General features: G+C 47.2%; 3 protein-coding genes and 1 non-coding gene across 4 annotated transcripts; 2 read left to right on the forward strand and 2 right to left on the reverse strand.

The window, feature by feature from the left end:
* Window positions 1–1662: 1662 nt before the first annotated feature.
* F5B22DRAFT_463641 (amino acid permease-domain-containing protein) lies at window positions 1663–4287 on the forward strand. Its single transcript, XM_047972080.1, has 6 exons — window positions 1663–2260; window positions 2320–2375; window positions 2444–2615; window positions 2678–3693; window positions 3798–3878; window positions 3931–4287. Exons 1-6 carry the CDS (start codon window positions 2005–2007, stop codon window positions 4033–4035), a joined length of 1686 nt encoding a protein of 561 aa, XP_047834212.1. The 5' UTR covers window positions 1663–2004; the 3' UTR covers window positions 4036–4287.
* F5B22DRAFT_463820 (uncharacterized protein) lies at window positions 4056–4628 on the reverse strand. Its single transcript, XM_047972082.1, has one exon. It carries the CDS (start codon window positions 4497–4499, stop codon window positions 4194–4196), a length of 306 nt encoding a protein of 101 aa, XP_047834213.1. The 5' UTR covers window positions 4500–4628; the 3' UTR covers window positions 4056–4193.
* Window positions 4323–6779, reverse strand: F5B22DRAFT_463733 (permease for cytosine/purines, uracil, thiamine, allantoin-domain-containing protein). The gene is made up of 3 exons (XM_047972081.1): window positions 6060–6779; window positions 5293–5894; window positions 4323–5232 (listed from the first exon to the last, which is right to left on the reverse strand). Exons 1-3 carry the CDS (start codon window positions 6255–6257, stop codon window positions 4539–4541), a joined length of 1494 nt encoding a protein of 497 aa, XP_047834214.1. The 5' UTR covers window positions 6258–6779; the 3' UTR covers window positions 4323–4538.
* Window positions 6780–9374: 2595 nt separating this feature from the next.
* On the forward strand, window positions 9375–9445 carry F5B22DRAFT_t43. The gene has a single exon. It is a non-coding gene; the product is annotated as a tRNA-Gly (tRNA).
* Window positions 9446–12926: the final 3481 nt, after the last annotated feature.

Consider the following 12926-nt stretch of genomic DNA (forward strand, 5'->3'; position numbering starts at 1 on the left):
AGACTCCTCGGTCAGGAAGCCACCCGAGGCCCGACCAGACATTCGCCATTATCATCTCGGATCGCCATGCAGGTCCAAACAATCCAGATCACACGTCGGCATAAGGTGCTCGCTCTGCTCCAAACGTACCAGACATCATAGCAACCACCTATAAATATGACACAATATTATTCAAGGCCCATGACCAACTCACCAGGCAAAGAAATGAAAGCTGACCCCCTACCTACACCATATTCAACCCTCGGCATTACATCGCAGAGGAGATTGCATCTGTAGAGCTTATTATCGATGAGCCCTTTATAGGTACTCTCTCGTTTAGTGTCTATTGCTGGGGTTGAGAGGAGCTTTTCTACAAGAGACTATCTGCTTACTCTTAGTCGAGCCGCCTATTGTCAGTTCTTTGGTTTGTGCGTGGCCGCTAATTCTAGCGTCATAATGTGTATATCCTCCTCGTAACCTTTGAACAGCGATATTGTATTGTGATGCTCTATCGCCGTTGTTGTGCTCATACGTTTCTTAGTAGTACCTAGGCTGAGTCTTACTATTACATTTTAGTTGGTATCGGGTTAGATGCCGGTATCGAGACTTCACGGAATCTCCTGATGCCCAGTGCATCGCGCAGCGGATACCTGCCGATATCTTCCGGTCCTCGTTGAGCAACACAGCATCAGGTATCATTCTGTCAAGCAACCTCATAAGCCGCGCAATGTCACCAAGTTGAGGGTGAGTGCTGTTACACCAAACGTCATACCGCTCCAACATTCTCTATTCCAATCATCAATCTCCAAATCAATGTCCTATACCGACTAGCCAGTCACTCTACTGTAGGATTGTAAAACCAGGAGCATCTTCTGTTAAATAGCGATTTAGAGCAGGATATACGGACCAAACTATCTGTTGTCACAGCGAGCAGCCTGAGACATGCCAAGTGTATACTTAAATTAACAGAAACATCGAAGCAGCAGATCCTAGCCATGTGATGAAGATAACAAATGGTATGACTTTCCCCAGGATTTATATTATCCATCGTACGGACGTGGCACCAACTATTCAAATTATAAATACTTTGGACAGCACTTATCGTACCCTGTAACCGATATAGGTAGCTGAGCAGGAAGCTGCATTAACCTAAATCTTTAGTAGATGCCTGGGTACGTATTTGGAAACTGCGGGGATAAAGTTGTTGACCGCGGAATTGCCCCAGGTCATCTATCAGTCGAAAGCAAGAAGCCCATTCAGACCTATTGAAGCCACAAAGATAACCTACTGGTCTCAGAGATTGAGAACTCGGCTCTTATAGGCTGCTTAAGCTCATGCAACAGATCAACAAAACATTCTCCACTTGAGTGAATAAGCATCGCTGCTTTCCCTGTCCGTGGTGATTCCACCTAGAGATAGCAGGCTCTCTGGGATGATTGGGATGATTGAAACCAATACGGCTGTACTGCCCATCGCTTTTCCCAAGCTCGTGGCTGTAATAGCCTCGTTGTGTATGTCTCACTCAGTCTTCAATGGTTAAGAGCTGTTTGTGTCTCACGAATCGGAATCGAGGGCAAATCGCCAAGCAAGAAGCTGGAAAAGGCCGTGCCCCACGACGAAAGTTGGAGAAAGATAAGACATCAAGGTAGGTGATGTACGCAGTGACCGCGTGCACACAAGCATATCTCTGCAGCAGCCACCAGAGATAAATCCTTGTCGATTTCTTCTGATCGGCCTGCGGGAGTTACACCGCAGGCATTCAGTAACCCAACACGGCAGAGCAGGCCGGTATTGGTCAATATAGTATGTAGTTCATCTAGGGTTGGTACCGTATATGATGCTAGTGACGCCCACTTGACGTCTGTCTGTTTCATTTTGGTTCCCATTTACTTGCAGCGACCATTAGACGTCCCATCCACTCCAACTTCAATCGGTCCTGGATAGAGCCGCGCGCTTTAACACGGTGATAAATAGCACTGTGGATAACGCCCATCTACTAAGCCGCCGATATTCAACAAGCCCTCAATGTCTGCAAGCCGAGAGGTAGGCGGCGGCCACCCACATGGAGAGCATGCGCCCGCCGTCACCACAGTATTCGCGGATGGTGATGTACCAGACAATATCTCCGGCATGTCGGAGGATGAAGCAGCACTGGCTGCGCTGGGATACAAACAGGAATTCAAGCGCGAGTTCTCAGCCTGGACTTCATTCGCCGTCAGTTTTGCCGTGATGGGATTGCTACCTAGCATCGCCTCAACTATGTGGTATGGCATCGGCTATGGTGAGTAGTCAGAACGAAGCAATTGTTTAGGAGATGATGGCTAATTCAGCTCGGTGTAGCCGGGCCTGCTGCCAACACATGGGGATGGCTCGTCTCCGTCATATTTATCATATGCGTAAGTCTCACCGTCGTAATTGTCCGCCTAGCGCTTGAAATACGGGACTCTGCTGAATACCTCTCTAGATTGCATTGTCCATGGCCGAGCTAGCAAGCAGTATGCCAACATCTGGCGGGCTATATTACGCAGCAGCCGTTCTCGCGGGTCCGAAATGGGGTCCTCTAGCAGCTTGGATAACAGGATGGTCGAACTGGTTCGTCCAAGTCACCGGATCTCCCAGTGTCAACTATGGCGGAGGTGAGTCAAGCGTGAATGCAGTTCCTAGTATAGTCATGGCTGCAAGATTGACGATTCAACAGCGGGTATGATACTGGCTGCAGCAAGTATCGTCAACCCAAGCTACGTTCCAACTCAATATCAAACTTTCCTCCTTACCACCTTTCTCATGATCGTCCACGCGTGCATCAGCAGTATGCCAACGCTGTGGGTCGCACGCTTCAACTCAGTTGGGACTGCTATAAATCTTCTCGCGCTCTTCATCATAATAATCATCATTCCAACTACAACGCACAATGTACCAAAATTTCAGCCTAGCCGAGTAGCTTGGGGTATCGAGAACTTCACGGACTGGCCGGACGGAGTTGCAGTCTTGATGTCCTTCCTAGCGATCTGTTGGACAATGAGCGGTTACGATGCTCCCTTTCATCTCGCTGAGGAGTGCTCCAACGCCGCGATCGCTTCTCCGCGAGCCATTGTGATGACAGCTGTCTCAGGCTCTGTTCTAGGTTTCATTCTGAACACCTTGATCGCGTATACTATCACCGACATCGATGCTGTTATTAACTCGGATCTTGGACAGCCATGGGCTGCATACCTGGTCCAGGTGCTGCCTAAGAATGCCGCGCTCGCCGTGCTTGCTCTGACCATCGTCTGTGCGTTTTCCATGGGACAAGGCTGCATGGTCGCAGCATCACGCGTCTGTTTTGCGTATGCCCGTGACGATTGCTTCGGAGTGTTCAGCAAGCCCCTGAAGCGCGTCAACAAACATACCCTAACACCCGTAAATGCCGTATGGTTTAACACAATCATTGGAATCCTTCTTCTGCTCTTAATATTCGGCGGCACGGCAATTGATGCCATTTTCAGCATTGGCGCGGTTGCTGCATTTATCGCCTTCACCATCCCCATCTTCATCAAGATCGCGGTTGTACGGAATAACTTTAAGAGGGGCCCATGGCACCTTGGCCCGTTCAGTTTGCCTATCGGCATTGCCAGCTGCGCTTTCGTACTCGCCATCGTACCGTTCTTCAACTTTCCTGCTGTCCACGGAAATAATCTTACACCTGCAGACATGAACTGGACGGGTTTGGTTTATGTGAGTGTCCATCATCCGCCCTCAAATATTTTGGTTCTGCACCCATGCTAGTTGTCGCTCATATGGAAAGTCGATCTGTACATATACTAATACATTGACACTAGGGTGCGCCGATGCTATTCGTTATTATCTGGTTCTTCGTGGACGCACACAAATGGTTCAAAGGACCCAAGATCAATATCAATGTACGTAAAGCCCAGAAGATTAAGGAAGCGAAGCAACTGACCCTGTTACCAGCACCGCATGCACTCTATTGCGATCGAAGGCGTCGAAGTATCTCCAAAGAAGGCTGATTTTGACCTTGAAAGCAATGGTTCTATTTCCGGGTCTTCATCTAAATGAGCGAAGCGCCTTATCCAACACCCTTGAACAACAATAAAGATACAAGTACAATCTGCGGGCAATAGAACCATATACAGATTAAATGGAACTAGCTTGATACCACCCCAAGACGTTATGTTTCCAAATCAGTTTGTAGCATCCGTATACACAAGGAGCGTTCATGGATCTGTACAAAGGACATCCCCGTGCACATAGCTGGAAGCGAGTAACGTGTTCGAAAGTCGTCTATTCACTTGCACATTTTTATGCTGCATTTCACTTAAGGAGATGATGCGAAGACCGAAGTGTACTTTCGCAGGTCCAGCTCTTTCTATCCTTCCTTTGACAGCAGTGGCACGTCCTTGATTATCGAAATCAAGGACTAGTTGAACTACCCCGACTTCTCTCATTGTATCCGTGCGTACCTTAGCCGTTGCTTCCACACAGCTAAACATAGATATCGTAATAAGAAAATACACAACCATCTCCTAGAGCGATACGTCAATAAAGCAGCACCTTGAATTTTATCGCTTACAAAGCTTTTTCTCTAAAGCTCTTAGAGGTAAGTAGAGGATCGCCGTCGTCACCAACGCCAACTCAATTCCAATATCACCCGTTATCTTCGCGATGGGACCTGTAAACCATGCCTGCGCCACGCTCGGAACAACCAAGCCAAAGCTGAGGACCGAAGCAGTCAAGGCTGCAGCTCCCCATGGTAGCCGCGACGCCGAATTCCACGCGTCATGATCGTACGTGTCGTACCGACCTTTTCGGAAAACAACATGCTCGGTGATGACAACAGCCACGAAAGCTGCCGACCAATACGCGATCAGGGAGATGAAGTTCTGAAGGCTCAGGAAGAAGTCCATCGCGGCCCTGATCGAGACCGGAATCAAGATCGCCGTTATGACGATCGAGAAGACGTAGCGCGGAACGCGAATAAGTTGCGGCACTAAGAGTTGGAAGTTGAGCGTGATAGAGTACATGGTGGCTGCGTTGTTGCCTATCAACGAGAATGAGAGGAGAACGACGACGAATTTCCCGAACCCGCCAAGGGGCAATAACATAGCAGCGAGGACGCCACCAACGGAATTTGTCGCGTAGCCCTGTTCCCATTCAGGGACATTTGAAAGCGAGCCTCCGATAGCTGCCCCAAGCACCATAAGTGGGATAGTCGTGAGAGTGAGGCCGGCAAAGCCATATAGAAAAAGCTTCCAACTAGTTTCAATCCCACATTAGCACAAAAGATGCTGGTATCCTTGTAACGTACCAACTCACCTTGGGATTTTGGGGTTAAGATACGTCGTGAGGTCCGATGCCAGTCCCGAGAAGGGAATCATGTATGAAGCAATCGCCATTCCAAGCGAGAAGATACCTCGCGGAGTCGCCGCTGGCATTGGGGCTTGTTCATGGAGATGCGAACCGCCACTCCCCGCAGTAATGACGATGGCAATCAAAGCAGGAATCCACGCGAAACGCTCATAGATGTGGAGGACGTTGTACCCACAGAATGCGATCAGCAGCGACAGCACACCGATGATAACGATACCGACGGCGGATGAGAAAGACCCTTCGGATATAGCCGCAAGACATTGCCCCCCGATGACACATGTGATGACGCAGAATCCCGTAAACGTGGCTAGGTTCAGAAGGACCGGTATTGAAACAATGTACCGCCCGAAGCTGAACCGCGCCTGGAGCATTTGGCGCATGCCTGTTTTCGAGCCGAGTGTGCCCAGATACGCAGGTATGGCCGCCGTCAGTAAACAGAAGAAGATGATGACTAGCGAACTGTCACGAAGATTCAAGCCGTACGTAGGCCCCAGCATGCCAAATGTGATGGCGAGGATATTCACGTTGATACAGACCCAGATCGAGAACTTAAAGCATCATGGTCAGTGAGTACATCTTAAAAGCATATATAACGGTCGCAAGAAGTATGCGGGGAAACGTGAGAGAGTTGGGCTAAGATGATGTTTTTTTTTCTTTTCTTTTACTGATAGCGAACGCGAAGCAATAGGATATGTAATAGGGAATTCGCTCACATAGTTAGAATATTGAGTCGATGTTCGTTCCTCTAGAGGCACAGGCAACACACCACGAAGCTCTACACGTCCTGCGGACAAGAGCCTAAACATTCTGTCTTTCCAACCCCGCGCCTGAACCGGATTTTCCTCCCCCATACTACTTTCTGCTCCTTTCTCTAGGTCCTCAAGGACCTCGGGTTCTGCGCTGTTCGGCATATCGACTTGAATTGGTGATGAGGCGTCTATGTCAATTTCAATCTGTTATCTAGTTAACCAGATTTTCACAGCTATAGTGCAGAGATGTGCTTCCTGATCTATCGTAAGTTGCTTTTCTACAGTCCCAACAAGCCGCTGCGTATTTCCACATATACTATGGGTTCTGCACCACTTATATAGCAAGCCATCGACTCCTATCAGAAAATACTAAGTGTCAGATAGTTGTCGGGCCACACTAAAGTAGTACAAGTCTCACGAGAAGGGCATGGGTTGATAAGAGAATGGTTTCGCGGCCCACTTCCTCGCAGACTCTGGGATACCATGAAGCCAATTCATTGGTAACTCGACCGGCGCTGATCTTGTGAATGCTGGGCGCTCAGGTTTCCAGTAGACAAGGTTACATTTGTACCGGGTCTAGATCCCTACCTAATATGCAGGCAATCAACTCTAAGTGATGTTCAGTCACGTGGTGCTGAACTAGACTTTTTAGTTTCTTGGTGCATGAGAGGGGAAACTAGTAGATAGAAGATGATTGTCCCCCCCGGACTCAATATTTACTTCTCTCTTGCGAGCCTTGACACTCTGAAAGAAAGAGAGCGGTCGTGACATTGGCTATATCCTCAGGGGTCTTCCTCAGACTTTAGTTCACAACTAAGTATCTATCTTCTCGGTTAACTATGTCCAAGGAGCTTAAGGAAAGAAGCAGGAGTGCTATCTTTTTCTTTTGCCGTCATAGCATTGCGCATCTTGCAATGGCAGCGGGTTTTGGGCATGGAATCTAGACGTTTCATATCATACTCACTTGATACATAATGGCTAGAACTTGTGAAGGGTGTGTTATCCAATTCGTGGGAGGGTCAGCAGGTAAATCAAAATATGAAACTAGCACTCGGCGACCAGTGCTATGTACGATGTTGGCGATCGTCCTACACGCTGAAGAGCATTGTTAGTTGATGATAGGTGTAGATATAGTAGGGCTAGTATGGAACAGTAAGATCGGGTTAGGAGCCGTATTTATTCGATCGAACTGACTCTATAAAACCATTATGATGCCTCAGGGTATGTCCCTAGGTCGGCAGTGTAACGCCAGACTAAAAACCTAGTGATGCCTTGATAAGCACACCTATATAATCCACTAAGATGTCTTGTTAGAATATCAAAGGCGTTCTCTCTCCATTGGACTGAAAGAAATACTGCAAGTCTGCAACAGCTGGTTGAGGGCATGGATGGCAGCGACTCTTCCAAAATCATCAAACCCGACGCCAACATACTCTCGTAATTCTTTCTAGATTGAAAGTCGTTATTTATCAACCTCCTCTATCTTCTCGTACGACAATATATTTGCCAACACGGTCGCCGCAGTCTCATTTTCGCGCTCTGATAGATCTACAAATGCTTCCTCCATCACAAGGCAATCTATTAAACACGGAAATATGATTACCTTATCACCGTTCCAGGAATTTGTCTCGAAAATAGATACTATAAAAGCGGTCACCTAGTATCCTCCAGTATATAGACCCTACCCGTTCGGGTTGGCAGGTACATGGAGAAGTACGTCCATCAGACACGTAAAGGGCGCGCCCAAAGGCAGTCGTTTGGTTACCGCATGTTACCTGCTTCATTATCTAGTATAAGACATACTATTTGCAAGGTCGGCTTCTAGTTCACAGCACGGCAATTGAGGATACTATATCGGTACCTCTTTCCTTTAGTAGATGCTCAAGTTCGGGATCGGCGAGGACAGCTGCATAGTGTAGGGGAGCGTCACCAGTGCCATTGTGTGCTGTGGGGATGATTGGTTTCTCTGATATGGCTAATAGAGTATACCGAGAAGCCTTTCGGTTTCTGCTCCCTGGAGCCCCCAAGAAAATCTCTCTGGGGTATTAAACAGACGGATCTCTGTAAAGCACAGCATTCGCTTTCGTGACTTTCTAGTGAAATATTTAGTAAAGCATAATAAATTTTCTAGATGGCTCTCGAGCGGCACTTAGAATAGCGTGGAAACTGAAAATCATGAGTTGAACTATATAACAAGGGCAGAGGCCTGGGCTTGGAATTTGATGCTATTCACAAAATAATGATCAACTAGGGCTGCATGAGTCCTTAACCAACCAATTCCTTTTTAGCCTTGGTGGCTTGACTTGACTCTATATACAACTGGTTTTCTAGCCCTGACCGCCTAGGTCTCATTGGCTTGTTTCATAAAGCGAAGTCTGTATAACCTCACTTTCCAACATTGCCTGCATGTCTTTGAAGATCATCAACATCCTGCAATGGCCTTCCGTTTGACCGAAGCGCAAGGCGAACTGCAGAATCAGCTCGTATGCGTGTAACAAACTATGCGTAGAGGTTCACACCAAATTTGAGCAACTTGACCACAACTCCCCAGGAATCGCTGAATACTCTCAGTTCTCTTGAAGAGAATATTTCTGGACTTCTCTTCGAACTGATCGATGACAGCCTATCTAGCCATAGTTTATAGCTTATTCCACACGGACTTGAGTGCTGTAGATGTTTCCAGATTTGTGGTCTGCATGGAAGGGCTCAAAAGCGTCCACATTAGGTCCGAACGTCAATACTGTGTTCATCGTGTCTAGTCTGTTGTTCTGACATGCCCATGTGAGCATGAATGATCGAGTCTAAGAGATGATGTGCCTCGATACGACCGATATTGTGACATGGTATAAGGCCTTGCTAGTGCGAGCCACAGAGATGAAATCCTAGCATGCCAACTGTCCGTCATCTGTAGCCACTACCAGGAATGAACATTCGGTGGCAAGTTCCCTTTCCCGAGCCACGGAGCTAATTTGTGGTTCTCAATGGCTACAAGTCTGTATACCTATGATTCTTGATATGGCACTACTGTTCAAAGAACACAGAAGATCGTCTAAATCAATCGTGTGAGCTGAGCTAGGTCTGTACGTGTACTGAGACATAGTTTTGAACTCCTGTAGAAGCGTACTCAGAGGGGGGAAATACGGTCTTGCTCTGTTCAGGTTATTCATAGCTATGAAAAAACACTGAATGAGAGCTTAGACAATTGTCCGAGATTTGTCAAATTCATAGATACCATTTAGCAATGGACGTTATCATCCAAAGACACCAACAATACCAACAGCATCAGTGGTTTAGTGGTAAAATCCATCGTTGCCATCGATGGGCCCCGTGTTCGATTCACGGCTGATGCATTCTTTTGCTCATGTCAATTATCATGCATTTTTGTCTCTTCTTTTCTGTGATAATTTTGTCTTGCTAATTTCTATGAATGGTCTATCAATAGGAACAATTCTCTCAATTGAAAAAGAAGAGTATTCCAGAGTGCTCACGAATATGTGGCCATCACTCGATCGTAACGGAAACCAAAGCAGATATGGCGGTATGGGATGAGGAGTTACCCGTTTGCGTAGTTCATAGCTGTATGACTGAGTTTAATGCTTCGGAATGAGATGTATGTATTTTAAGCCTCCCTGCACACGGTAGTTATCTTGGTGATGAATGAACGATGTTTCCCAGAATCGCACCACCCTTTAAAGTCTACATATGAGCCCAATGCAGTTGTTGCTGCGTTCCATCGTCACGATGAGTGCTCAAACAGGAGGTGAAAACCCCTGTTTCCAATGCCTCAGTATTGATGCTGATTACAATAAACCTGTTAACCATCGACTATCTTGTATCATTATCGTCATTGCATCATAGTGAACTACAAGGAGTCACAGTAAAAACACCCTGAAGCCATGGAGATAGAACTGTACCCTTGTAGTCATTTCGGAAGAGAACGTTGAAGTGGATGGCCAAATTGACTCGTCTATTCTTACCTGATTCTTGCACTAGAATCGACAATAGGTATTGCGCGCACTAGCGGTCAAGATCCGCACCCTATCTGCGACGTCTTATGCTATGCCCGTTGGCCGTGACTGAGCCATGCTGAGGGTATGGAAGAAATGCAGATTGCCGGGTTTTAGTAACTAAAGCCGGGTGTACTGCACTGAAAGGACGTGATTAGCCCATCGCCTTACGTCGACTTGCCTATAATTCGGGGCCCGAGGGCACAATCGACTCGGGTTACTGAGCGAAGTCTATCGTTTGGATGTGTCCAAACATATAATCATGTTATAATGCCATTACCACCACTGCCTCCGCCTCATCCTTTAAGCAAGGGGCTTGTGGGTGCAGTAATATATATGTACCGGGGAGTGACTTCATGTTACTTTCTCGCCAAGATGCGAGTTATATGAGGCCAAGATGGGAATACCTAGCACAGGCTAACATATATGTAGGTAGAAGTAGACCACCCGTCTCGGCGGAAGGTGACTATTGGTAGGGCATAGTGGGATGTGACCTGGTTGCTCTAGCCTTGCTGAGGAGACAAGATCGAGGTAACTTAACGTATGTCCCGTATCTCGCTTTCAGTCGTAATTTTCGACCCACGACACGTTGCCCCGGCGCTATGAAGGACATCGCAGGCCCTCAGGCGCGTGCGAGACTGTGAGGCTTAGGATTTTCTTGTGACAGCCCGAACACATGGCACGTACTGGGCGATGACGTGAGCCATTAGCGAGTACTGTGATGTGATGGCGCAGAAAGACTTGGGGCGAAACACGCTTGAGATCAGACTCACACTACTCACCGGCGGAGTTCCACAAGTTTAGTAATAGGCGTGGGTCATTCAGCGTCCATTCTCCGCTTTACGGAATATAAAGGTTCCTGGGAGGTCATCCGGCGTAAATTGAATAGTCCTTGGATGATGTTAATAATTACCGTAACATAGAAAGGTGTTTCCTGCTGTGACGGGTGAGATATGCAAGCTAGGCTGTGTGTTATTTGGTAGATATCGTAAGCAGCTATACATATAATTCCGGCCCAAAGCTCCGCGCCGTGTAGTTACGGAATTCTGCGTACAGACAGACCATCGACGAGACTAGTAAATAGTCCAGAACGGCATATACCCACCTAGAAAGAATTTGACCAACGGTAAAACTGTTTCAGGGATGGCGTAATACGGTGAGAGAGATCCATCATCCATTGATTCCTAACCTAGTCAAAATTCTCCGACAAAACTCTGGTTCAACTACCCCGCCATTAACTAGGCTTTACATTGCTTATTAAGCCACTTACATATTGATATCGTCGGCAGTAATGCCGTGTTATACAAGCGGTTTATAATCCAAAGTCGACTGTGTTTAGTCAAGCACTCATACATAGCAAAGCTGACATTATAGAAGCCAAGCTGTCAGGGTCGTGAGTGTAATGCAACCTACATGTAAGTAGCCGACCGCTCACCAACAGTTATAATGATCAATCAAGAATGCGCTGTACGATATCTACATGTAGATATCCCTGACTAGAATCAAGGAGGGTCGGAGTTAGGACTAGAATCTGTTGCTGCTGATTAAGGGAAGATGCCGCAGCTGGCGTTGTCCCTTGTAACGCCGAGCCATAAAAAGACACTCCGACGGAGAGTCGGAAGGTCGCTAATCCCCGGTGGCCGTCATTCGTCCGCCCTTCGGACTTTCAGAACCCTTGTTCAAATACAGTACAACTAAAGAGATAGTGCATCTAACAGTAGCATGGTATGGCTTTGAGTCCAATTGTCAATGCATACCATCTTTACTGAAGCCCTGTCTGGCCCTGTAACTGAGCATTGAATTGAGTCTGGGTTATTCTTTCGCGCGGAATGGCATACCGTATTGGCATGGGCCACTTGCAACGGGTTTCGGGCATGTTGGTTATCCTGCGATCGGCTTTGGTCATCCCCGTTAGGTTGTGGAACCAACAAATCATGATTGAAAGTTATGCAAGGAAGACGGTTGGTAGTGGTGCAACGAGCAGAGAAACGACTTATGTGTGATCAGCTATTAACAAGATAGGTAATAATCATTCATCTAGAGATACCGTAGCCTTACTGTGGTGTAGGATATACACTAATGATGCACTGTCGCTCAAGATAGGGCTGTGTCTTCTTGCACCTACTTCCTAGTGACTTGTGAATACCGGTCCACGTTTCAATAATAGTATTGTCAGAAAAGTACCACGCATTGCCGCCGTTTGATTACCTACTGTAGGAAGTGCCTGCCTGTCAGTGAGGCCGCCAATTCCTTAATCATTGATGGAATCATTGGACAGGTCGTCTTCAGGCTGTGACTTGTGACGCCGGCGTGTTGTTGTATATTGCTCTCCCAGACTACTACCATTTTCACATACGCCGGCACCCCTCCTGCGGGGTGGTGCTGTCAATAGGCGCAGCAATGCAAGCAACGCAAGCTTCTCAAATGATTCGTCTTGGCAGTATCCAAGCTGGGGTTCGTGGTTCTTGGTGGATCTATAATGCTATACGCTTAGCGATTGCGAGGTCCTCCCACCATCTTTAATGTATATCTCGGTCATTACCTATTTTCCGCTAGGTATGCTACCTATCGGTCTAGGCAGCAGAATTAATGATCACCAAGATAGATTGATTTGTGGCGAAGCAATTCAGGAGGTGCTCGTTGAGCAGCATAACGAAATACTGTAATGTGCTTGGCCAACAACTCGTAACATCGTGTGTCCTAGAAATTTCGCTTACTGGCATTGCCCTACGAGCTCACGAATTACTGTGCGAAGACCAATCGGGTGCCCCTCCATCTTTAAGGATCATAACTTTGCCCTATCAAATGCTCCCCCTTGCCTCCC

This window comes from Xylaria bambusicola, assembly GCF_022495145.1.
Source record: "Xylaria bambusicola strain CBS 139988 unplaced genomic scaffold F5B22scaffold_6, whole genome shotgun sequence".
Classification (NCBI taxonomy): Eukaryota; Fungi; Ascomycota; class Sordariomycetes; order Xylariales; family Xylariaceae; genus Xylaria; species Xylaria bambusicola.

What these genes read in the sequence shown, in the direction of transcription:
- F5B22DRAFT_463820 (XM_047972082.1), bottom strand. Translation starts at nt 4,499, where the DNA reads ATGGTTGTGTATTTTCTTATTACGATATCTATGTTTAGCTGTGTGGAA.
- F5B22DRAFT_463733 (XM_047972081.1), bottom strand. Translation starts at nt 6,257, where the DNA reads ATGCCGAACAGCGCAGAACCCGAGGTCCTTGAGGACCTAGAGAAAGGA. An exon ending in CGACTCAATATTCTAACTAT is followed by an intron (nt 5,895 to 6,059) that starts GTGAGCGAATTC and finishes TGATGCTTTAAG; the next exon opens with TTCTCGATCTGGGTCTGTAT. An exon ending in CTTAACCCCAAAATCCCAAG is followed by an intron (nt 5,233 to 5,292) that starts GTGAGTTGGTAC and finishes GATTGAAACTAG; the next exon opens with TTGGAAGCTTTTTCTATATG.
- F5B22DRAFT_463641 (XM_047972080.1), top strand. Translation starts at nt 2,005, where the DNA reads ATGTCTGCAAGCCGAGAGGTAGGCGGCGGCCACCCACATGGAGAGCAT. An exon ending in CAGTGTCAACTATGGCGGAG is followed by an intron (nt 2,616 to 2,677) that starts GTGAGTCAAGCG and finishes ACGATTCAACAG; the next exon opens with CGGGTATGATACTGGCTGCA. An exon ending in GACCCAAGATCAATATCAAT is followed by an intron (nt 3,879 to 3,930) that starts GTACGTAAAGCC and finishes CCCTGTTACCAG; the next exon opens with CACCGCATGCACTCTATTGC.